This window comes from Pseudopipra pipra, chromosome 5 (genome assembly GCF_036250125.1).
Source record: "Pseudopipra pipra isolate bDixPip1 chromosome 5, bDixPip1.hap1, whole genome shotgun sequence".
NCBI lineage: Eukaryota > Metazoa > Chordata > Aves > Passeriformes > Pipridae > Pseudopipra > Pseudopipra pipra.
Window position 1 is genome coordinate 63,306,283 of NC_087553.1, and position 27,176 is coordinate 63,333,458.

The following is a 27,176-nucleotide window of genomic DNA, read 5'->3' on the forward strand; positions in this document are numbered from 1 at the left end:
ACAGCCAGGACACAGAGGACACAGCTGACCAAAGGGATATTCCACATCACATGGCATCATGCTTAGTATATAAAGCTGGCAGAAGAAGGAGGAGGGGAGGAGCATTCTGAGCCACAGCATTTGTCTTACCCAGTAACTGTTACATCCCCTTCTTTCCTGGGAATGGCTGAACACCTGCCTGCCCCTGGGAAGGAGTTAAAGAATTCCTCGTTTTGCTTTGTTTGCATGTGCAGCTGTTACTTTACCCATTAAACTGTCTTTATGTCAAGCCATGAGTTTTCTTACTTTTACTCTTCCACTTCTCTCCCCCATCCCACTGGTGGGAGTGAGAGGCTGCATGGTGCTCCGTTGCCAGTTGTAGTTAAGCCATGACACTACATGACATATTAATCTGGTTAAGTAATTTGAAAAGTTTTCATTATTACTGTAAATACAGAAAAGAGACCTCATTATCCAGATGACCAGACATGTTCCTACTATTACTGTTTTCTTATGATGTCCTAAAAAAACCCCAAAAAACCAACTCTGAAATGTCCGTCTTCTTACGTTTCACATAAATTTAGTTTCACAATTATGCTCTGAAAAGCTCACTGTATAATAGAGTTCAACTTACTCTCTCTCTCAGCCTCAGTTTCTTAATTGTAAAATGAGGGTAAGTGACCTTCCAAATTTATACAGATTTGTGTCCAAATTGGGAATTAAACTGAGATCTTTTAATCAGAGCCTTTATCACAAGATCAACCTTCATGTGTTCGTGTGACTGAGTGAATTCTAAGTTTAGAACTAGTTTGAGCCTGGAATAGCATGAGGGATGGCAGGAAAGCAGTTTCTGAACCAACTCTGCAAAACATGCTCTGCTCTGTAACACAGCTGAAGTTAAATGTTGGCCACAGCAAAAACAGTGGCAGAAGTCCAACTGACATCACTGCATCGATTTCCAAAACTCAGCTCTGTGTGCCAGAACTTTTCAATAGCGTTTCAGTGCTTTGGTAGTTCTAAGTGAGATTCATTTAAGTTTATGGGCCAAACCCACAGCAATTCACTACAGGTTGAGGAACCGTTTAGAAGTACAGAGTTTTCAGAGTCCAACAGTGACAGAGTCATTTCGAAGTCCTTTGTTGTCAGATTACACCATGCCTTCAGGTATCTCCGTGGGCATGTCCCAGTATGATTTCTGCACACCTGATTGTTCGGGGTAGCAGCAATCTCAGTCACACTGTGTCAGTATCATTCCTACTGTAAGGCAGAAGCCACAGACTGACTCGCCATCTCATTACAGACTTAAATCTAGGATGATCATCACCAATAGCCTACAAGTGACAAAAAATTGAACCAACAAAGGAAAATTTCAGTTGATCCTTTAACAGAGCTGTAAGACATTGAAAACACAACTTTTTTCCTAAAGAGAGAGGACACAATAGATGAAGGGCAGAGATATATTTCCAGAAATTGCATATTGGAGTGCTTGGTCCTAGTTCATCTCTCCATTTTTGTGACTATGGCTTGTACTCCTGTACAAGGAGCAAACAGTGAAGCACGGAATTAGTGCTATAAAAGAAGTTTCACGCACTGCTTACACCCTCCTACACTTATGCTAAAAAGTTAAAGAAGATTTTAAGAAACACAGAAGCAAATTTAAAAGAGCCATTTTAAAGCTCAGTGGTTGTCTGAGCTCTGTTTCTCATTTTGCATTTGATATGTGAGAGTAGAAAAATATTTAGTTCCTTATACTTCTTTTGGAGATTTGCCTGTGAGGGGAATGCAGAAAATACCAAATTGCCTGCAAGAAAGTGAGCGTCAAGTTCCACTTCATAGGGATGAAGATCTTCAAACTATTTTAAGGTTATTAAGCCCATCACTAGTAGCAGATTCAAAGATATTTAAAATATTTAAATAGCTCTGTGTATGAGGCACTAATCAAGCAATAAGGTTTAGTTGGAGACCTTCTGATGATCGTTTGGGTCTTAACTGTACTCGCTGCTTGTACTCTGAACACTGTGGAAACATAAGTGGATTTTGAGGATGACTTTGCTAGCTTGATTAAATCACAAAAGCAAACAGCCTTCTGGATTGAGAATTGGGGGTGGAGGGGAAATAAATAAAGAGATTTCATTTCAAAACCCACCAATCAAGACAGCAGCAGGAGCTCAGGAGAAGGCAGATACACCATTATGCTGAGTGGCCACCTTTTTGACTGAATGCCCAGGAAAAACACTGGGGTTTTTTTCCCCCATGTGTAGTGTGTAAGGGAAGACAACACCTTTGCAAACCTTTACACAGTCAAGTACTGACTGTTTATTTACTTGCCTTCCTGAAGACTGGAGAAGTTGAGACCTCTATTTTCATACCATAAAACACAAGAAGAGGATCATATTTTAAATGTTGTTCACTTGTGGTGTTAGGACTGTGCTATATATCAAAAAGGCTGTGAACAGCTTGAGTTAAATGCAAGCTGAAACCAATAAAAATCTGTAGGATAGCATCTCATTTAATGTGTCTTATAAAAGTTGGATGAACTTTCTATTTCATTTGAAGGAATGTAATCTTTTCCAGATACAACCTGGGTCTTTATTTATTTTTTTTTTAAGATATTGCTTAAGGATCAAGGCTTCACAGAAGGCAGTGTTTGGAGGGACACTGTAAAACAAAGCTCTTCCCACTCAATTCTAGGGGCCGTGAGTCAATAAAAACTGCTTCTAAGAAAGAAGGAAAGTTCTGAAGTGCCCTAAGAACAGAGAAAACAGGGAGGGACGTGACAGCAGATAGTGTTACTCCTGGGACCAGAACTGTAATTCTGACTGCAACAGACCCAAGACAGCTGCACAGTGGGAGAGGGAGCACTGCACTTGGGCAGCTGGTACATTTCAGGAAAAAACCCTAAGTTTCAGCAGGACTGACAGTTGCTTCCCTTTTAAAGGCAAGTTGCTTGCCTCATGCTGTTCACTGCCCCTTCAGCTGTGTTTGTATTCAACCCTGGAACTCCAGACAGCTAAAAACACAGACATTACCTTGGAGTAAACAACACAGAATTTCTGATAATGAAAACTCTCAGACAGATCCATCCATAAAGCTTTGTGCATGGTGTAGGAGACTCATGCAGTCAGCTCCCTCCTTGCACACTGGCTTTGGAGCAATCTTAAAAGCTAAGTCCACAGCGTTCCATAGGCCACTCTCTCAGTATAAGGAGCCAGTTCCTGAGCAGTGAGAAGTAAGTTATTCCTGATGGTAGGAAACATCTGTCCAAACCCGCTTTGCTCCAGAGGGGAACATCAGACAGATGTGGAAGTTGTAATGTTTCAGGGCATGCCTGAGTGAATGACTGCTGTAAGGAGAAAGGTGCTTCTCACCCCAATCTACCAGGAGAACCGGGCAGGATGAAAAGACTTGAAGTGTGTTATTAACAGAAACCTGGAAAGTCAGAGATAGGGCAGTGGTGTCAATGTTCATCTTTTCAAAGGGAACTGGTAATTACAGGGTGATTCTCTCTAGAGCCATGGGAAGAAGGTCATCTAAGGAGTTCCTAGTGATCGAAAGAATAACTGGATGCTGGATCAACCCATAAGGTAGAGGCAATGCATACCTGGACATTTTCACAGGAGAAAAGGACTTAGAGAAGAAAATGGGATTTCTCTCCATACCCAGGATAGACATCTGAGGGAAAGCACAAGTCAGTATGAGAGAGCCCTGCTACCTGTGTGTATGGTCACCAGAAGGCATGGCTCAGAGGAACGTGTGGCTTAGCAAAGCACAAGAGCCGTAGAAAGGATGGGATTAGAATCAAAACCTAAAAATCCTATTAACTGCTGCAACTGTTGTCATGCTGGCTGACATCAGGAGAATGCATGTCTCGAAAGTAATTCCCAAAGAGTATGCGCTTCATATAAGGACAGAAAAACACAAAGAGGTTGGTTTGATAACTTCAGAAAATAAGAATAGGGAGACAACGATAAACATCCACAGTCTCTGAGAAGCACCTGTGACACGGTGGGACTTTTACCAAGGAAACTCACACAAGTGCTGAAAACCAGATGAAGTGACTGCCAGTTAAAAGCTCATTCGGCACCAAGCAGATGGATGCCGTCAGGTGAAAGGTTGCCACTGGATATGAACTTGACACTAGAACTGGGGCCAGGGATGGAGAAACATCTGAAACCAGATGAGTCCATTGCACCACTCAGAGATGGAAGATTTACATGGTTTGGAAATTGACACCATTATCCAAAGGTTCAGGGATTACATTACACCAAGGATCCAAAGAAAGTCTCTGAATGACTGCAAGACTTTTTCCAGTAAAGCTTACAGCTGGCAACACACAAGTTGGCAACAGGAATGGGCTGAAGTGTACCCACTAGCCACATTTCATTTAGTCCCCATTCATTCACATGCCTGATAACCTTTCTTTGTTACTGTGGAGTGGGTAGAAGCAGATGGTCACATCAACTTAAGACAAGAGAAAACAGGGCTGAAAGCAACCTGAGGATGCACTGAATTTAACCTGACATGCTCACATCACCTGGTCTTCACAATCTGCAGTACTGACAGTCCTACTGCCTCACCAGACAAGTGCTATCAGAAAGACTACTATTTACTTAAGTTTCTTTTACCATAAGGTCAAATCATAATTTCTAGTCCTATTGCGAGTGGACAGAAAAGTTTATTTCTTTATTTCTCTGCAGCAATTTCTTACTACTAGAAAAATGAATCTTCTCTTCCCCCAGTCTTCTCTTTTTAGACAAAACCACCACTTTTCAGTCTTCTCTCATTAATTGTGGTTTTAGATCTTTTATCATGTATTCTCCTTTAGAGATTCTACAGTTGTCCCCATGCTTTTTTGAAGTACAGTATTAAAAACTGGATGCAGTCCAGCAAAGCATTACTAATGCCATGTAAAGCCAAAGGATTATTTTTAGTTTTACAGAACAGTCATGTTAATGTGGTGCTTATTGTTTTCAACACTGTAACATTACTACTTCCTGCTACTCTTATTTAAATATTTCTCCTCTTAGGTTTACACAGGTAACTGTTCCTACCTTCGTATTTCAGACTTAAAATAATTTACTGGGAAAATGGCCTAAAAAGCATGTAAATTAAGATTATCTGAATTTTAACCTTCAACATGTTTGTAACCCCTTTGACATGACAATCTCCTAAGCTCCTTTTCTGCTTAAATATTGAACACTTTTTAGCCTGCTACCCCTCTCTTACTTATAGCTATAGGTACTTATATAGTACCTACAGGTAATTATTAGTTACTTATATAAGTACTTTTTTATTTACTTATTTAGCTACCTATATAGTACCTCTAGGTAATAATCTCTACAAGCTTCTCAAACCAGATGATTTAAGAATATAGGCAGACCTAGAGACACAGAGAAGGCAATCATTGAGAAGCAAGGGCTTCCCTATTTGCCAGGGAAGAGAAAAAACACTTTGACATGATTACCCATCAGAAATTACTGGAATTAGTGAAGCACTCCCAAAGTGGACAGCCAAACACTTTCATAGATGGAAGCTGGACCAGTACTTAGCATGAACTCTCTGTTTTTGTAACAGATTTCATTATACCATACACATTACTTCTAAGGGTGCCTACTGATGTCAACGGAAACAGATGCCTTGTCCTTGCAAATTACTTCAAAAAGTAAATTCCCTGTCACTGCTCTCTAGTCCCCTCCCTTTCTCAGCAAGTGTCCCAGTTTTGCAGGAAAGTCCTTTCCTTTTCTTAAAGAGCAAAACACCTTTTCACACTCTCATCACTGTCTCTCGAGCACTCACTCCAGACTTTCATCTTCTTCGTTTCACTAAATCCCACTCTATTCCTTGGCTACCTTGCAAACCTCTGGATGTGACTGCTTGTGGGATTGCAGTGTACTGACTTCCCCCTCAGTGTGGAAGCAGGGGCCGTGCAGCCTGTGATGACGTACATGGTAACTGCTGTAACAGCAGCAGGGAAGGCTTTCCTAGGGCAGGTGATAGACTAGTTTACCCAAGTCACAGGACTCAACCCCGCCTTCCCACTGGACAGCCTTCTCTCTAACAACTTCACAGTATTCCCAGAGACAAGTAAAGCTTTCTGAAAGCAGAGAGTTCCTGCATTATCCACATGAAAACTGGCCAGTTTCTGAAAAATCATCTATTTTTAAACTAACCTTTTAACTCAGAAGCATAAAGAAACTAAACTGCTATGCTCTTGTGATACACGTTTTATCCACTTGGCAAAACCCCTCTTCACTCTCTACATCTCTTCAGTTGCAGCCGCAAGACAGTTATGGACCTTGTACCTGGAACATCACAGTGGACAATGTCCTCATGATGCAGAAATAGCATTAATTAATTTTTAATTATTTGAGAATCTAGTTGTAGAAGAAAATGATCAATTATCAATTTTAAGAGGAAGAGACTGCTGAGAGTGAGGGGACAAGTGCTCTTCCTGTAGAAAAAATACACCATCCCCATGTGATAAGGTGAAGAGAAGGAGAAGAGGAAGCATCTCCCTTGCCATGCCAGAGGAACGTTACCGACTTGGCAAAGAAAGGGGAGGCACTGTTTTCAAAATGGTAAAAGAAGGAGCAAAGCACATGTTAAAACCAACTACTTCATCTCCCTTCAGGTTTATTGCTTCTTAGTGGCCAGTGAAGAACAGAGAGGAGAGTGCTGCTATAAATCATAGGTTACACAATGTGAGAAAACACACAAAGATAACTGCTGGGTATAAAGACTGAAGAAGAGACATTACTTCAGGCCAGCATTAGTTTAGTTGAATTGTATCTTGCAGAAAATCCATTCCAGGGTCTATTTTTCATTCACCTGTACTCGGATCAATTTAGATCTATGTTTAATAAATTCTTCATGTAATGTTGTAACTTCTTTAAGCAATTAATTATCAGTAGCCTAATGCTGTTGCCTCTGCATAATTCTTGATGATTTCCATGCCTTTGGGACACGTATATTCAAGAGTTAACTAATCAGAGCCGCTTTCGGCCTCAACTGCCAAGATCATTTTCATACAGAATGGTGGGCTGAAAAATTGCATCCGCTGCAGGGACGACTGTCCTATGTAAACACTGACTGGGTTGTGAAACAACAGAAGTCATTCAGCTGTGTATATTTGAAACACCACTCTTTTCTTTAACAAGATGATTGCCTGGTCAGTAGTCCTCATTCACTGGGAGAAGTCTTGTTTTACTGCTGAGGTGATTCATTCCATAGTCTTGCTAAAATCTAGGGTCCTCTAGGTTTCTAACCGGAGAACTTCTAATCGTGGATTTTAAAGAAATTGTATTTAATAACCACTAGTAAACTCAAGTACTAGATACTGTTCTTAGGCAGGAAGATACGTATAAGCAGGCTACATATTAAAATTATGTAATTACACTTCTAACTTTTCCTGACTTAAGAGATTAACATCTTACATGGGAGAGGACAAGATTTTCTTGTGCTTATTTTCTCAGGTTTAAAACCAAAGCAAAAATCAAAGCCTCACACAATCCTCTATCACATCAGGTCACTCTGACATAACACGTTCCAACAAAGCTGGAGCCTTCAGACACATTTTTTCAATGTTTCCTTTAGAGCAAACTGCATAATTGGTAAAAGCAACAGCCTGAACTTCTAGATAGACACATCTGTACAAGGGGAGAGAAATACACACCCTGACAATGACTTGTAAAACTGTTTTCTCAAGCAGGAAACAGCAAGACTTGGGATTCTGAGCTTGATTTTAAATGCATTAGAAGAATGCTTCCAGTAATTGCAGGTATCTTTCCATGTACTGTCTATTCTTCCAGCTCCAGCTTCTTCTGCACTTCTAGTTATCTCCCACTCACAACTTCTCAGCCTATCCTGCACTACTGTACATTTATAAATATGCCATATACCCCTTTTATTTCCCCCCTCCACTCCAAGACAGACAAGGAAAACTTCTTATTATATTTTTAATAGATGTTCCTAGGCAATCTATTATATGTGCCTGTCTAAGCCAACAAAGCAATGGGTCAAAGTCAGTTCTGGATTACCTCCCACAAATGCACTGGAATAATGCTTAGGATGAATTTGGCTTTAAGACTTGTTAGAGAAGCAGTTGACTACATTCACAAGTCATTTACCAATCAAAATTTGAATGTTCTCTAGTGAAATGGGGAGTACAATGGCACAAGTAAACATTTGAGCATGAAACAGATTGAAAAAGCAGCTGCCAAGAGCAATAAACTAGTAAAGTGTAGATGCCTCTGACTAAGGCCAGACAGACATTTATTGGAAGCCAAGATTAGTAAGCCTTACCACTTATAGTTACGTGATCATCTTTGGAGGCTCTCTGTGTTTCTTTTAACTGGATCTCTGAGTTCACATCCACTTTTCTTCCAGACAACTCTAAATAGGCTTTGAGAGAGGCAGGTACCTTGACTGTAATTGAACCTGGTATAAATTTAAGTGAAAGCTAGTTAGTGTAACAGTGAGATCAAAGCATGAAACAAGCAATTATTTCACTAACTTGAATCAAATCATCCTTTGGTTGTGTTTGGTTTTTTGTTTGTGGTTTGTTGTTTTGTTTTTTGTTGTTTTTTTTTTTCATTTACCATAAACATAGCACTGTATGTCACATATAGAAAATGGTGTCACAGTATTTCTTTCACAGACATGAAAATAAACACTGACATACACTGCTAGAAACATCTCTTGGTGGAGGATCTTATTACGGGAATGATGAAGGGAAGCAAATCTACTATATCTCACAGGTATTATGACTTCAGTTTCATCTTCTAGTTGCATATTTACACCCTGAGCAAGGACAGGGGACCAGACAGGACAAATAATCCAGCCACTGCGTGGCACATGATGAAAGAATTGCTCATCTGGAACAACGAGACACCACTCGCTCACGTACTGTGAACATTAGTGATCGTTTCTGACCACTGCTCAGGGCCAGCTGTTCACATCCTGCAACAGATGCAGTCTCAAAAGTGACTTAACCAGTTTAGAGACTATGTATCACTAAAATGTAAACCCCTAGCAAAATTGCAGCTTTGGTGGCCTGAATAATTCTACCTTTGAGATTAAAATCAGAAATTCTGACTTCTGCTTCCCCTAACTATGTGGTTCTGTGCATCAGACCAAAGGCAGATGGTGGGCTCCCAACCTGCCAAATTAGTCATATTTGGAATTACTCAGTCACAAAGTTTGTAAGCTGTGTCCTACACATTAAAACAAAATCCAGCAAAATTCAGTATACACTTTATTTATATGTGTTCCTTAGTTTTTCCCAATTCCAACATTCACTTTAGAGAAACATAAAAGCGTTTCTTGATGTCCATCCCAAAAGCTGAATTAGATCATGGTAATGAAAGTGATGTTATAACAGCTACATAGCATCAGAAAGTAACTCTTGCTATGCAATTTAGAATCAGCAGAATGACTTGCCTGTGACAGTCCTAATGAACAAATAACTGTCGATATAATTTGGGCCTACATTTTGCTGGAAACACAAAAGCCTCAGGATAAGAAAGGGAAAAGGTCTTCATCTTTGGGTCCTCCTTGGAGACTTGCTCAGTGATGTGACTCATAAAATCCAACACACATGCAGCTAATTTATCACAAATGGGACATTTTCTACACTGCAGCTGTCAGCAGTTACTCTGAATTCAGAGGGTAAATGAAAACAGAACTTCAACTTTGCCTTTACTAAACTGTGCTGCCAGAAGAGATCTCAATGTTTTGAAAATAACATTAATTAGTTTTTATTAAATACATTCCTCTTTGCCAAGAGACATTAACTTAGCAATGAGTGATTCAAAAGGTAACCAAGAAATAGTGTAAAAATAAATTTCTTTGCACTAATGAAACCAAAATAGACTGTACAGGACACACAAATGATTTCAATGCATTGCTATCATCACTGCCATTTTGAGTAAATGTTAGGTTTTAATAAGGCACAGGCACTGTCTCACAGAAGACAGAAGTGTACCAAATACCCTGTTCATTTAACTCACCTGAAGTCCCTGACATGATGATAACACCAAACATAAAAATGTTGTAGAGTGGGGGTTTTTTTTGTTTGTTTGTTTCAAAATCAGGACTAAAAAGATATATTCAGGGCTTTGTAATTTACAGTACTGTATCTTTTGAATGGCAAAACTATTAATTCAACTTCTGTTGTGAGCTTTTAACTAAGAAGTGAAGTTTTAGTGAGTAAACAGAAGACAAAGGAAAAATGATAGAATAAGGTGCTCTCATCTTTGTTTTTCTGCCTTCAAATTTTCATAGTGAGACATTTCACTCAGAAGGCAGGAAAAATAAATGTGTGTGTCAATTATCACTCTGCACGTGAAGTATCGTGGAGTAAACTGTATTCAAGGTAACAAACACTGTAATTCAAGTCAACTCTGCAGAATTCTGTTGGGTATACTGCTGGGGAAAAACATTGAAAAACAAAAATTTTTAAATCCATCTTACGTATCATTGCCTCTTATAGAGGCTACTGTATTTTAAGTATTCATATAGATATTTATATAATTTAAGAAGTTATAGCTTGCTATATTTAAAGTATTTATGAGGTAAAATAAATGTAGGTAACAAAGAACCACAAACTATTTTTTTTACAGACAGATAAAAAAAAACACCAACCCAAAACCAAACCTTATCCCCTTTTACTTTACATCAAAAGCTGCCACAAAAAATATTTGGTTTAGTTTGCTAACCTTTCTGGGATTTCAGATCCACTTTTCTTAATTGACTGACATAAACATCTATTGTCCCGTGATATGTAGAAGCTTTTAGACTTCCATCTGAAGAATCTAAAAAACAAACAAACAAACAAAAGAACTTGTGTATTATTCACTCTTCTTAAATAAATATTTGCCATAATCTTTCTTTATAGTTTCTTTGAGCTAATTTTTGTCAATCCTTCTGTGTTTAAGAAGTATCATATTAATTTACCAAATCTCAGACTTTGCCTAGAAAAACAGGTTTCTGAAAAAACTTATCTCCCCAGTCCAGAATTGGGGCACACACTGGTCCTAAGGCCATAGTCCTGCAGTTGTTCTACATCTACAAGGCCTCAACTTCACTGTACATCTTTCTACAAGAATGTGTTTATCTTCATGTGAAGATCAAGCACAGTATTTGAGCACTAAGATCTATTCTAGTTTTCAAAAGAGTTCCTTTGCTCAGACTCTGCGCAGGGAGAACTTTACCCAGGAAAGCCACCCCACGCAGAACACAAGCAGTTGTGCACTGTAACATTGTGTTACACAGGATAACTTGGTAAATTCTCATTCACTACATCTGAATTTTAGACAAATGTTTGAGATAACCATTCAATATACACAGGAAAACAGCATTTGTTCTGTGCCCTGGGAAGCCTGCAGCCTTTTATACCTTATTAGGTGAAATTCATGATCACAAAGCTTTGTGAAGAAGCATTTTTTACAACCAGAAAGTCTTTGAGAAACTTTAACTGTACACTCTAGTAGTCTTTAATTATTTGCAATGTTTTCCATTTTTAAATACGTAGACTTTGACAATATTACAGTGAAGTCCCAAAGAGTTAACTTTCAAACAACTGAACTGACCTATAGCTAATAAAAATTGCAAAGAAATTATGAAGAAACCCTAGAGAAGCATAAAAAAATTACATTTGTACATGAGTAAAAGGCAGTCAGTGAAATATATTTTTAGAGATCACACTAAAAATTAAAGTATTGGCAAGAAATCATGAAATAGTGATAGAGACTTGTTTCTGGATCTACACAGGAAAAACAAAAACCTACAGTCAAGCCTTCAGAAATAGCTAAAACAAAAAAAACCAAACCTGAATGAAACTTTCCATTTTAAAAATTAAAAATATTACTGAGAGAATGAACTTGATTAATCAGAACAAGGATGTCTTGCCTTTAATTAATGTCTTACCTTTGCCATATAGTTTTAGCTCTAAATAAACTCATCTGGAGCTTTTCTGATCCCAGATTTTGAGAACAGATGCCAAAGATCAGTGCATTGGTTACAACAGCAAAAAAATGGAAAAGGATTATTATCCCACAGCTAAAGCTGATTTCTTTGGAGGGGAAAGTAATTTAAAAAAAAGCAGCTAATCCATATTTAGTCAGCTGAGAAACTAAGTCTGGCTTTGGCTAACAAGAAAACACTAACAACTAGAATGTGAATGCTTCTGCCATCTCAAGATTTTATGTTAAAGATCTGTTCCAAATCTGAAAAAAGAAATTTAACTCTTAATTTATAATGATCTGGAAAATAGTTTTGCTTGTGTAAGTGACAGTGAAACATTTTATTGATGACTTTTTAAAACGCTGTTCATAATAATCAAAGTTTAAAAGTTAGAGTCATTAGAATAGGAAAATTGGACGTGTATCAACATTTTTATAAACATTTTAAGTAGTGATAGCTTGAGATTTTCATGAAAAAGCTGTTTTTGCAGATTCAAATTTAGTAACAGCCAATTACTGAGTCTCCACATGATCTTGACAGATTTTGTTGGCAACAGATACAGGAAATATCCAGCCTTTGACTCTTCTGCTTAGAACAGAACATGTAGTAAGTGCCTTTATCAGTTCTAGGAAGAAAGAAAATTCTCCTGTGATAAGACAGCGACCCTCTCCAGGGAGAACAACTGCAAACAGTCCATACACCACCACCAGCTGCTGATGCTTTACAGGGACAAGGTTTATTCAGCGAAGCCTTTCTCTTCCCACTCTTCAAATGCAAAAGCAGTTCTTGTGAGATTCTTCCCAGTGGGAAGATGCCTTTTGTGAATCTAGCAGCCCCACTACACAACTGAACAAAGTGTTCTAGATTTTCAATTAATATATATTAAAAAAATACAATACATTTTGTGAGGGATTGGATTTTGTTTTGAGAAGGCATAAACATGAAGAAAGGATGCAGGGAGAGGGCATCAGGCACAGGCTCACCAAGGCACAGATTTACCTGGAAAGCACAAAACAACCTCAAGGGAAGTGGAGCACCTTTCCATTGAAGAACACTGTTTTGGGAGGATGACTTGCCAGATTTTGACCCCCAGAGCACATCACTAATACAAAATTTCATATGGAAGAAGAAACTACAGCAGTTTCAAAACCACAAAGAACTTTGGCAGCACTAACCAAACACTAAACCTGACATTACAGTATTGCACAGTAAACAACTGTTTATCTTTGACCTATGGAAGTAACATGAAATATATTTCGTGGAAACAACTTAATATGATTTATGTAATGAATTTTATGGCTGTGATATTAAATACAAGTGCTCAGATACAAAGAAGAATACCAAAAGACTTGGAGCTGTTCATTACTTCTGTAAAGCCATAAAGATGCTGTCTTAAGTTTGTCTCTAACTTCTAACAAATAAGGGGGGGGAATGGATTAAAAAAAAACAACAAACAAATAAAGATGACATGATATAACAAAAAAGGTGCCCAAATTTAAATAAATAAATATTTCAACAATGAAAAATTACTCCATATTATGAAGTAGCACAGGCTGGTAGGACAAAACACAACAAATAATAATAGAGACAATGCATATTTTATGGTTATGACAGAACAAACCTAAGGCAATTTATTTTTAAATATATACCCAGTTTTAGCTGAGATCAATGTGAATAATTAAAGGTAAAAAAAAGGAAAAAGTGTATAGTTTGAATTCAGAGTTTGCCAAGGACTGACAGCTCAAGGGGAAAAACAAGGATAAATCCTTCTACTGGAAACGGAACAGATGGTCACTCTTGAGCAGCTTCAGCTATTTAATTTACTAGTACTAGAGAAAAAAAAGGGGAAAAAAAAGGGCAGCGTGAAGCAAGGTGTCCTTGACAAAGTCAAGTTTTATGAAAAATAAATACAGCTTGAAGAATAAGACCTAAGTCACATAACTTGAGAAAGACCATACAATTAAAGATCAGTGAAAGGCCTACAAAGGCAATTTTTAGTATCACTTCTTCTTTCATTTTATATGTCAAATACTGAAGAAGGGATTAAATACTAGTGATCTTTCCTTAAATCTAAGCAAAAACATACTTTTTCTAATAGCACATAAGGACTGATCTTGTTCATGTTAAAATCAGTGACAAAATCAATCTCAACAGGAAAACAAAAAATATTTATTATGTTTTGATTAAAGACTGGAGAAAGTACAAAATTCCAGCATATATGAAGCGTGATGACGATTTAATTCCTGCTTAACTGGCTGTCTGATATTGCTTATTGATAGAAGATTGGCAAGTTTTCTTCTTTAAGTTCATAGCTCTAAAACTTTCACATGAAAAATATTGTGAGAAACTGAAATGTATTCACTAAATAAACTCTTTGAACATAATACTGAAAAATCTTTATCCATCCTGACCATAGCCACCATGCAGGCCTGGCAAAACAAATGATGTGACACACAAAGCAAAGAAATCTCTCATGAAAACAATTCTTCTGCTAAGTTGCCCAGACTACCCTCTTACCTCTAAATGATGTTTTCTATCTCGATTTTAAAGTTATATCCATTGGTTTTAAAGGCCATAGTCTCTTCTGGATAACTTAATCTGTTAGAAAAAACCAAAACCATAACCAAACCATCTGGCTTGTCTAGTTTGACAAAAAGGAGGCTGAGGGGTGACCTATTGCTCTCTACAGCTTCCCAAGGAAGGGACATGGAGAAGGAGGTGCTGAGCTCTTCTCCCTGGTATCAAGTGAAAGGATGCATGGGAATGGTTCAAAGGTGCACCAGGGGAGGTTCAGACTGGACATGAGGAAGCATTTCTTTATGGAGAGAGTGGTCAAACACTGGAACAGGCTTCCTAGAGAGGTGGTTGATGCCCCAAATCCGCCAGCGTTTTAGAGGCATTTGGACAATGCCCTTAACAACACACTTTAGCTTTTGGTCAGGCAGCTGGACTGGATGATCCTCATAGGTCTCATCCAACTGAAATAGTCTATTGTATTCCAAGAGAAAAGAAAACCCTACATATTCCTCCAAATACAATATAAACTCAAGAACTACTGTAACAACATCCAGAATCTTCAGCACAGTGATACATCATGTAAAACATACATGATGTAACATCACCAAAACTGTTTATTGCTAAAAGAACACATACAAAAGTAAAACAGTTTATTCTTTTAAGCTGCAAGGAAAACACTGTTGTAGTCAGACAGCAGCTACCTGCTCTACATGCTCCAATTTTTAGAAGCAGTTTCTCCAGGACATAAGTTCTGTCTAGAATGCCATATAATCTACATTCAAATGGACAAAGAGAGAGGGAAAGGGAACATGGAAAAAAAGACTGTTGATAAAATCAAGTAATAATTTGGTAGACATTAACTCATAATGGACTGTTTCTTTTTAAAACTTTCATTTTTCATAACCTGACACCTGAGGGATAAGAAAAAGCATCTGACTTTTGGAGCTGACTCCAACCTACATGGAGAGCAGCACCCTTAGTATAGCACAGTGTGGAAGAAAGCATGGGAATGATGGGGGGAAAAATGACAGGTCTGTCATCAGCAGAATACAGAAAGAGGCCAACTTCTGAGACACGAAGTTGGAAAATGAAGGACACTTAAAATGAGAGCCAGACCATTAACATACTTAAAGCAGATGGCAAAAATGAGATCAACAGAACTAATTGCTATTAAGAGACAAGTGTGTGCATGGATTTATTTCTTTTAAACTACTTAAGAGCTGTACTTTATGAAGTACAGTAATTGCTTTTAATGGAATTCAGAAATGAGGGTTTTTAGAATTCCCTGGAGTACTTAGCAAAAAACTGAATCCTCAAGACAAATCTCACAGATGCAGTACTACTTCTAAATACACTAAGTTGTTTACTGTTTTATTTTCCAATTATCCAAAATGGTCTTCGATACTATAATTTTTTTTCCTTAATTGATTCCCTTCTTGAAATAAAACTTTGGCATTTTGTCTCAGTACTTCACCATGAGGGTGGTAAGATACTGGAGCAGTTGGCAAGGGAAGTTGTGGATGCCTCGACGCTGTTCAAGGACAGGCTGGATTAGGCCTTGAGCAACCTGGGCTAGTGGGAGGTGTCCCTGCCCATGGCGGGGGGGTTGGGACAAGATGACTTTTAAGGTCCCTTCCAAGCCTTACCATGCTATGAGTCTGTACTAGGGAATTGTCTTACGATGACTCTCATCACTGTGGAGGATCTCAAGACACCTTAGTTCACTTTCATATCAGGACTTTACTCAAAGGTTTATCTTCTAGAACGTTCTTAATTGTTCTTAATTGTTGGGGTTTGGTTGATTTGAGACAGCGAACATCACAGCAAGACACTGAAGCCTTCAGGTTGTCTAGACTGGGTTACCGAAGAAAGAAATTAGCAGAGTAAGGCCAATTGACACTGATGTATTTGTAAAAAAATAATTAGAATTTCTGTGAGCTTAATATAGAGTTTTCCTTTCCATAGTAATCCTTGCTGCCCATAAGCTGGTTAAGGTTGTTTCCTCTCCTCTGAAATGAAACAACCACCATAAGTTTTATCATTTCTGACTACACCAAACACAGAAGACTAATTTCTTCAATGCATAATTGGGTTAAACACAAGTACTTCAGTAAGAAAAAGCAACGGGTCTTTTGAGCTGGAAGGGGAAAACTTAGCTTGGCAGCAGAGTACAGAATACACAATCAGACCATACCAATAACATTGAGAAATAAGCAAATTCTAGCAGGACTGAATGCGAGCCAGTGGTGTGCCCTGGCAGAAAATAAGTGCAACTTGGCAGTATTATCTGGAGCATGGCCAGTGTATAAAGGGAAAGGATTATTTCCCTCTACTCTACACTTATTAAACCACTCTCAGAATACAGCAACCAGTGTTGGAGCTCCCAAGAGAAGGGAGACATCAGTAACTGGACTGAGAAACACGAACATAGTCAGGGCATAGAACACCTTCCCCATGAGCAGGGGGGCAGGACAAAATGACCTCCACAAGTGTCTTCCAACCTCAATCACTTTACAATTCTGCAACTTTCTGATGTCTCTTCCAACTTCAGTATTCCTATGAATTTACTGAATAAAAATTTAAAAGATTATGCAAGTTCTAAAAAGAAAGTACTACAAGTCCATTACTCCCTAAGATAATTCAGTTTTCTAACTACTATTTTAAGTAGTAACAAACTAGAAGTAAAAACAGGTCTGGTTGTTTTAAATTAACAAGTCATTCAAAACCCATCAAACAACTGTTAGAAGTAGGCTTCCAGTACAGAGTTGGAAAATAGTTTGTCAGTGACCAACAATGCTCACAGTATAGAAAAAAAGGAATATCCCTATTTTCATAATTTAATGATGCCAGTGTGAAATACAGCCACACGCTGGATGATTAAAATTGGACTGAATTTTAGGTAATATTTAAAAAAAAAAAAATTTACACAAAGAACTCATATCAAAATAAATTTCCAAATCAAACTACTTTATAAACAGATAAAAGCAAAAAATTAAAGAGACTGAAAGGCAACAGCATTGGTTTTCTGTTTTAATGTGGAATTATACCACAAGAAACTGTAAATAGTCACTTGTAATTTCCCAAAAATATTTTGAAAAGAAGTCCAGCATTCTCAACTGAAGTCTGACTTGTAAATAAACCTCTCAAAAACATGGACACACTCAAAAAACCTAGAGATTAGTGCATTTTTTCAGATAACTGATAAAATCCTGCCTCTGGTGAAATAGATAACTACAACCTAACTCAACCAAGGAAGTTGGAAGATCTGAGTTGTTCTTCCTGTTTCTATCAGCAAATCCCTGTCAGGTCTCTGGCAATTCAACAAGCTGTCTTGGGGGTAAATTCCTCATGCACAAAAACCTTTCACTTAAAACTTTTACATTCTCACATTTTTAGAGTTGAATCCTCTGGATCTTACAAGTCTTTTACCTTTGAAAAAATCCATAAAAATACTAAAGGATGTTTAATGCTTTAGGAAAAAGATTAAGTCTAACTAATGCTTTCAGAACTGCAATCTGAAAAATAAGGTTTCTTCCAACTGTCAGATGTGTCTTAATGTTTAAGCTGAACCTGGTTAGTTAAGGAAAATATCATCATCTGTTTTGATGGAAAAAGCTACCTCCTGGGTTAAGAAGCGTTTATTTAACCACACTTCCTACTCTGTGAGTTTATTTAAGAGAAGGAAAAACAGACTATCAAGCTCGAGTTAATTTTGTGGTTTAACGACTAACTCATAAGAATGTGTATGGTATTCATTCTCCAGGAATGTTAATACAGGTTGCTTAGAAACATAAGAAGAGTTGTAACGGTACAGACTGTCCCTGAACAATGCTTAGTGAGGGACTACAGTTAACACCATCACCAGAAGTCTTTGAGATTTGGGCCCATAACGAAGTTCACTGACAGAAGGGGAAATCTTTCTACAGACATTTGAAGGACATTGAGCCTTGTCTACAATTACTTTACTTCAATTTTCTGCCATAGCAATAACCAGAATTTCAGTTTCTCATTTTGTGTTTATGTGCTATAAAATGCACTGATATAATGTATTCCATAATTTAACTCTGAGTTATTCTGTCGTATAAATGCCCTAATTCACAAAAGAAAGTTTATGAGCAGTTTTCACTTCTGAAGGGAAAACAATTAGCATAATAGTTTGGAAGTGTTGAAAGCATCACAAGCCTTTCCCCCCAGCCCCTGAATATGTAATACATCAATGACTATTACTTAGCTGATATAAAAATTAAACATAGCTAATCATTGATATCAATAAGTATAAGACAGAGAACTAAGTTAAAGGCACAACTGCATTTGATGTACACTTAGTGTTTTCTCATGTCTTTTTATCCCACCTTAATCTAAAAGGTGACACTTAGACTCAGTTTAACTTGTGCAAAGCCCAGAGAGTACTGGGTGTCAAAAGTGAGACAGTGTGCCTTGCCCAACTACAAAAGACTGACAGCAAAGTTTGGGAAGGATCTCATTCAGCTACACAGCTATCAGGGCTACTCCTGAAAAGAAAAGAGGGCAAAAACATTTGTGCCAAATCACCTCTTTTTTACTTTCCCTATGAATATTTAGGTTTTAGAAAGGAGGAGGGAGGAGCAAGAGATAGAGAGATGGTGGAACATACCTACTGTGATACTCCCTGTTTTGGTCTGAAGGGTGGTGTTACCTATTATGAAAAGAAAAGGGGAAAAATGTTAAAACTACACTATTTAAACATATTCATAATTTAATTATTTTCTATATTATTACTTTACAAACAAAAATCTCATTATATGTGGGTAACAAAGAAGTGATTCCAGCCAAGAAAAACACTGAGTAAAGCTAGGCACAGCCTGGATGTGAGGGAGAAAAAAGCAGAGAGGCATTGCAAGGCTAATGCACAGCATCTCCTTACTTTATTTGGGGTGAGGTTTTTTTTTCCAGTTGCTCTGATGCCTGCAACAGCACTATGCATCATTTAAGTAATTCAACAGGATGAGTAATATAAACAGTTTCTATTTTCCTCTTTTATAAAGGTATACCCCATCCATCTCCCCCAGAGGGAATTTTGTGCTTTATCTTCAAAGTCTACTTCCTGGACCCACTGAACATTACTTACTCCCTCCAAACTTATTCTTATGTGCATGACAACCCATGATCGATGCTTTCCATTGACTTCAGTGAGGTCTGAGTACGTTGGACAAACTGGAGAACATCAAACAAAAGTGTGTAAAGGCACAAAATGTAGAAGGGTCTCCTACTGAACTTGCATAACTTTGAACACGTGTTGGTGTTCCAGCCTTAATTTCAAAATACATATTCTTCCTCCTTACCTGTATCATCAAGAGAAGCCAGAAGGAAGACAGATACACCTTGTAACATAAAAGCCATCTATACTACTAACAGTCTAACTAAATTGTAGATGATTCCACAGTTCCACGTATAAATATCTCTCAGAAAATGCTTTAATTTAAAAACTAAACCACAGCATGTCACTCTTGCCGTTCTCTCATTCTCCCAAGAGGATGACAGAATAAAGCATAAGGTTGATCACAGTAAATGAGTCTGATTTAGTAATATACAGTATTCACAGTTTTCAGATTTTTCCAAATTGCATGTGGATCAAGCTCTGCCCTATTTTCTGTAATTACACAGTAGTAAACAACCATTAGGGCCGAGTGCATTCCACTGTATATGACCTGTATTTTTCTTAGTGGTTCGTGGGCCGAAAGCTAGAAAAGCAGCCTATCATCAACAGTGTTATATTTATCTTTTCAAACACACACTGTACAAAATACTTACGGGTTCTGAAAATCAGAGCAGAAACAAAAGCATTTTTCAATTAACTTGAAATGTGTTTGGCTTTACTCTTTGATGTTTTTGAAAAGGCATGCTATAATTATCCCACCCTTTTCCCCATTTTATCATGATTAGTACTTCTTACAACCTACAAAAAGACCTAGGGTTTTGTCAGCCAGCAACTCTCCTGGAGCTGAAGGCAGATTATTGTCAGAACAGTATTATTACTGTTCTTTGTTTTTCTGAGTGTTTTGTTTTCTGTTTTGACAAACAGGTCCTTGAAAAATATTAAACATGTAGAAATCAAACTCCTATTAACCACAGACTTATATGGCAGATACAACTAATGTTTGGCAATGTCAACATATTAGTGTGAAAAGCTCACTTCAAACATTTAGCTAGAACAAAAGCTGATTTTAAAGCAGACAGAAATGTCCTGCTGTGTTGTGACCTGCACTGACTACAGACAGTGCCCTAAAATGCCCTTTTGGTCATGTAATTGTTCTGTGAAGGCCAACACTGAACTTCATATTTCTTGGGCACATCAAGGGCAAAGAGGGAAAGACCTGAGTAGAGGTAATTACTAGTTTGATTATTACAACCAACTGACTTCAGCATTGTGGTGCAATACTATGACGTCCAACATGTAATAGTTTTTGCAGAATATTGAAGACTGTGGTTTAGTGTTTTGGTTTTTTGGTGCTTCTGAAGAAATAGTTACATTTTCTATCATCTACAAGCCTTGCTTCTCCATGAACACTGTAAAACTTCAAACTACAGTATTGTCATAATTGTCATAATGGAAATTTTGATTAAAAAAAGGGTTTTTTTCCATACCAGAAGAATAATTCAGGACCGGAACGTGACGCCCAGAAAGGTCATGCAAACTCTGGCCTTGAAAATACTCAAAGCTCAATCAGACAAGGCCATGAGCAAGTTTGCTCTAATCGAGCACACTTCAAGCATTCCTTTGGGCTAGATATCAAATTCCTTCAACTTAAACTATTTAATACCATCATCATTTAATATCATCTACTCTGGCCTCCACTCGGGAGGTCTGGAGACACACTATCTATAACACTGCTGCTTCTTTTCAGAAAGCAGGTAGGATCACTCTTGAGGAGAAAAGACAACACAGAAAGAATCCTGTCTTGTCGACACCACCTAAGGAGTCTTTCCGCTGTGCCTTTCACAACCGGACGTGTCTGTCTTGCATTGGCCTCTTTAGCCACCAACGAGCTTGTAGCGAGTGTGGGTAGAGCCTTTTCCAAATGTTCATTTGCAAAGCCTGGCCATGATGAAACTATTTAATGTATAAAATAGTTAATGCAACTCAATCCAAGAGTTGGCTGCAAAGAGGGGTTTCCTTTTCCTCCTATGTGCCCCTTTGTAGAGAAGTTTCACTGTAGTGTTACTGTCTCTTCACTAAAAGTAGATAATTTCTCAGAATCAGATTTCTTTTTCAAGCATCAAATCAAAAGCTCAATAGCACCTGACATCTCATGTTACAGAAGCTGACGAAAATTACTCAAAACCAAGTTCTTCAAAACAATGCATTACTCATTTTCATAAAAGTATGAAGCATGCAAATGAGCAATTAAGAAAGCCTGAGCACTGACAGTGTTGCAATTGTACAGCCTGAGTTTCAACCACAAACTGTCTCAGACAGGTTTGTAAAGTTCATGTTGCCCTAACTTCAATTTTCTCAGAGCAAAGGCAATGAAATCTAGCTTAGTTTTGTGCACAGATGTGCTGATTTGATGCCAACTATCAGCATATTGTCAGCTAAAGGCAAATTGTGGGTTTAGTTGCTCAAGAAATAATCTGTTTTACAAACAAGACAGCTACTAAAACTGAGCTACCTGATGAGCAAAAACTATAAGTGAAAGTGATAATTTTTTTCCTACCAGAAATTTTTAATAGGAGTTTGTCTTGCCTACTAATTAGTATGTGTTTGTGTGTGTACTTTAGAAGCATTTGCTCATACTATTAAAACATGATTGAGGAGCATGATGTTTTGCAGAAAGTGTTTTTCTGAGAAAACTGGCTAGAATTACCAAGCAAATGTTAATGTGCAATTGTTTTTGAAAGAAACAGCTAAAGTAACATTAGGTGTTCCAGACCCATTTAGTAGAGAGCTCACAAAACCAACCTGAACTAACATAAGAAACGCCTGTATAATTTGGATACAATTCTATTTGGTTTCACATGGTTCTTCAGCTAAATGACAATGAAGCATTACTACGAAAGCAAGTCACTAGCTACAGCAGTTATGATTTCATTTTTGTACCAAGAAAATAAAAATAAACTTTTGGAGGTTCACAGAGAGATGAACATGCTCACAAACTGATCACAGTGTAACAATACAGTCTACAAGTTAGAAAAATACAACAACAACATGAAAAAAAGCTATTTATTTCTGCCTATGCATACCAAAACAAACTTTACCTAACTGGTTTAGAAACCATTCTTACATTTATTATAAATGGACACAGGAGTTGCTCCTTTAAGGAAGAGAAAAAATGAATTTCTCAAGTGAGATGACAACATAAAATTGCTAAGAAATTGAAGCAAATTGTTCTGAGGCCTATAGCTGAAAATCTGGAACTCAGACTGAGCTGAGTAATTTTCACTCTTTGTACATTCTCCTGTTTGTTTAACTCAATGTTAAATCACCACAAGCACATTACAGCACAGTCAGAATTCAGTGGAAGTTTTGTTCAGTTAGAAAACCACAAGACAGTTGAACCACAACTGCTGTTTAAATAAAAGACTGTAGTTAGTTTCAGTTCTAGGTGAAAGACATTAAAGGGTGGATGGATTAGAGACTTCTTCCCCAATCAAAGAACAGGAACTGTCACCATTCCATTAATAATATAAAGTGCCAGCACACACAGAGGCTATTTCTGCTAAAAACTTCTAATTACTATCACCTTTTATGATAGTTTTTAGTAGATGCTCTACGATTGGATTCTTCTATGAAGAAAATAAAGGATGGGGAGAGGGAAGAGAAGCCTCTTTACAACTTTTAGTATATATAATTTTCACTGCTGAATTTTAAAATATTTTGATGTTCTTAATACATGTGATGTTTCTTTCCCACAATACACACTTTTTACTCTTCACAAGTGTGCTCATAAAATTGTTTTTAAAAATAAACACAATCTGCTAGGTGGCAAAAAAATCAATTCAGTCTTTAATAAAGATAGAATTGTTTTGTTCATATGCTTTATGATTTAGTGATAGTCTATTGCATTAGTCCATTTGTTACTGTGAACATCATGAACACCTACAAAGTAGCTAAATTTGTGACAGATTTTCCTTCTTACCATGAATACTTCCCAGCATAATATCACCAGCTACTGAAGAGAGAGATGCCGATTCTGCATAGAGATACTTAGTTTTCAGCAGCCCATCTTCAGTAGATATGTTGATGGTTGTCCCTTGCAGCTTCTCTATATTCACACTCTAAGAGAAATAAACTTAAATAAACATAATGGAAAACTTGTCATCACAGTTTGAAAAGGCAGAGGGAAGTAACACTATATAAGACATAAAACAAATGGAAGGCAGTTGCTGGCACAGAACAAATAGAATCCAGTCTTCAGTTAAAAGCTACAGTAGACAAAACAGAAAACCTTTTCATCCAAGAGCTCTGACCAAATAACAAATGATTCTTTATGACGTTCCTGTGAGTTATCACATCTATCACACAGGTGAAGAACCCAAATAGTCATAAACAGATAAAAAAGTAAGTATTTGAAAAGTAAGAAACAGATAACTTCAATAATGAAGAGTGAACATTCATACAGCATTATGATACTTGGGGCATTGGTGATGAGTTTTCTGTCACCACAAACTGAAGCATCCACTGTCTTTGTTACATACAGCTATTTATGAAGATTTTTAACTGGCTAACTTTGTAGATGTGGCTTTGGTGAAGGTTTGCAAAAGAGCCACAGCTGCTCCTTTTCTCAGCATGATTGTTCATATTACCTTGGTTACTCAGGCTTCTTTCCTGGAGTTAAGCCTCAAGACATACAAAGCCTTGAAAAACTAGGGATAAGAGCTCCATTTCTATTTTCTTTCAGTAGAAATGGAGAGAAAGGATAGAATTTCAAAAGTTGCACTATAGAGTTGGGAAATAAAAGGTGACAGATGAGATTATCTATGTAAAAATAGCAGTAAGTCATGTGATATAACCTAAACCTATTTGAACAAAACCAGAACAATTTACATGCTTATGAAACAACCATATGAAATTTAAGTCTATTCTTTCTCAGTTAAATTTGATCTATGATGGAGACATACAATAGTTCATACTTTACCCCTATTCAATTTGGTTTTATGTTGCTTACGCAGACTTTCAGTGAAATGCACAAAATCCTTATTCATTACATGAAATGATACCCAGCCTTCTAGATTAAACTGTGGCTTACTCAAATTATCTTTGAATCCTCCTTGTCATTTTAGCATTGCCACCCTGTGGAAAAAAAAGTTAATATAAAGTAATAAGTCTGCAGTCACTTCCAGTGTTAGATTATATAAATTATAAGCTATGGATGAAGCAAGAGGTATTGTATTCTAGTGTTGCACAAACTCAATGCTATATTGTGTCCCAAAAAGTGAGCTGAAGAGGATGGTGCAGTATGGACTCTATGACAGCCAAATTATACTGTGGCCTTACCAATCCATACATACTGAGCTTTATGCTGTCTTTACACCCTAAACCATAAGATTACAGAACGGACTATTGTCTTAAGACTTGTATCATGATGCTACAATACAAATTAGGTCTCCAAGAATGTATCAAGATATACCAACCTTTAAGAAAATCAAAATGCTGTCCTAGAATTAGAGATACTTGACAGTCAATATCTACAATCTCTGCAGGCATTGCTTAGATTCTGTAGCATAGTTCTAAGCAGCATCAACAGTAAACAAAAAACAATGATATTAAGGCATAATTTGTCAATACTGAAAGGAAGAGCAATTCAGCCTTTCATCTTGCAATGCTTCTAACAAAACCCTAATAAGCAGAGACCTTAAACATGTCCTCAGTATTTTTCCCCCAGACTACTCCACTACTCCCTCACCCTGGATAGCAAAGTGCAAACCTGCTGTGACACATGGACACAGCAACAAGTAAAAGAAAAGCCACTGTCATTTTAGTCTCTATGATCTAAACTGGCTCTAAAGAGACTTAAATGACTTGCAAAGAACATTTCCAATTTTAGCAGGGCCATCATTGCTATCAGCACAACAAAAATAAAGTGTGCCTCACTCTAAGGGGGAGAAAAAAAGAAACATCTGCATAGTTTGGGTACAAACCGTCTGCCCTGTGGCATTCCCAAACAGGCAAAGGAAACTTCAAAAAGCTACATCTGTTACTATAGAATGCAAGTTTTGAGTCTATTAAGATAAATCATCTTATTTAAAAATTAAGTGCTTTATTATAAACAATCTCACATACCAACACATCTTATTTACCAGTCTTAACTACCTTTCTTAAAAATGTACAGTAATAAAAAGAGTTGTTTTGACTCCAGATAAAAAGTTACAATAAACAATAAAACAAAAATGACTAATACTATGAGCATTTGTTTCAGAATAACACAAAGCTGAAGGGAGGTGAGGGAAGAGGTAAAGTCAGACTGATCAAGTATAAGACTAAAAAAGCACTTTTTGATAGGGAAAGTGTGGAAAAAATAGGATTGCTTTTTACTGAAAATAAATATATTTTCAGTCTCAAATTCTTTAACTTTTGTGGATTTTTAGCAGAACACAGATGTCTGGCACTGCTAAATAAGTGTTATAGAAAAGCCCCCGTGGCACGGATTAGCTAATGACTCCCCAGTCAAACAAACTTGATTATTTTTGTCCACTGAACTACCAGGTTTTCTGGAGAAATTCCTTCTCTTCAGAGTAGAGCCTTGAGGGCTGCAGTTACTGAGACTGATCATATGCTCAGGTTAACATTTCTCCCCTTATTATCACAGGATATTCTGAGTTGGAAGGAACCCACCTAGTTTCTTACCCTTTAAAGAAAAAGGGTCAGTCTATCTTTGTAAATCAGACTGAGAATGTTTTTGCACCTGAACACATTTTCAAGATGAAAACTAGCATCCTGCTATGTTTAAATAAGACATATACAGCTCTTTCCCCACATATTCCTGTTCTCGGCCCTCCTTTTTGTGCTATCCTTGCTCAAACATCTTACTAGGGTATTCTCCAACTTCCCCCTCAAAAATATTCTCAGTTTCTCACGTGTTTAGTGCCTTTTACCACATTCTCCTCTGTCCACCTCCAGGAGGGGGCGGGAAACAGAGCCATAACTACATAGTGATGACTGCAACTGATGGAGGAAACATCTCATGCAAAGACACACAGGAGACACAACACTGACTGATTATTAACAGAAGTGGGCAATTGAGAAAAGAAATCTCAGTCCTTCCTAACTACAAAGTTTGTTAGTGAGTTCAATAACATAAGCTGAAGTATTGTTCCATAACTATGAATTCCTGTTAAAATGCCTTACTCCACTCAAGTTACTGCAACTTTACAACCCTAAGAGTGACTTCTAGCAATATTACAGACTACAGAAATACTGCAGTCTGTAATGATCACAAAGAAACACTTACGAACACAAAGAAACACTTCAACTTAATTTGTATGAAGTTTGTTTCATTGTTTCAGAAGGACAATGAGTCTGAAAAGAGTTAAATTTTTTTAAAGTATTTAAAGGCTCAGAGAAAATTTCATGAATTATATTTTCACATAGATACAAATTTAATTATTATATTAATTACATCAAAGACAGTCTATCACCCGCTACAAGGAAACACAAATAATTTAGCATTGATGGTTTTTGGAAAATCCGATGGCAAGTTGCTTAGTTTACAGCAGGACATTAAGAACAGCTCACAGCTGGC

General features: G+C 37.3%; 1 protein-coding gene across 2 annotated transcripts in view; it reads right to left on the reverse strand.

The window, feature by feature from the left end:
* Positions 1-27,176, reverse strand: part of FAM185A (family with sequence similarity 185 member A) — a 60,729-nt gene that overhangs the window by 21,167 nt on the left and 12,386 nt on the right. For both annotated transcript variants that reach the window (XR_010430925.1, XM_064656414.1), the window contains exons 4-7: positions 23,574-23,712; positions 19,091-19,132; positions 10,695-10,790; positions 8,281-8,415 (exon numbers count right to left, since the gene is read on the reverse strand). Coding sequence is in view for 1 of the 2 variants with exons in the window: in XM_064656414.1 (XP_064512484.1) it covers positions 8,281-8,415; positions 10,695-10,790; positions 19,091-19,132; positions 23,574-23,712 (412 nt within the window). In the remaining variant the exon portion in view is untranslated. The remainder of the gene's footprint in view (positions 1-8,280; positions 8,416-10,694; positions 10,791-19,090; positions 19,133-23,573; positions 23,713-27,176) is intronic.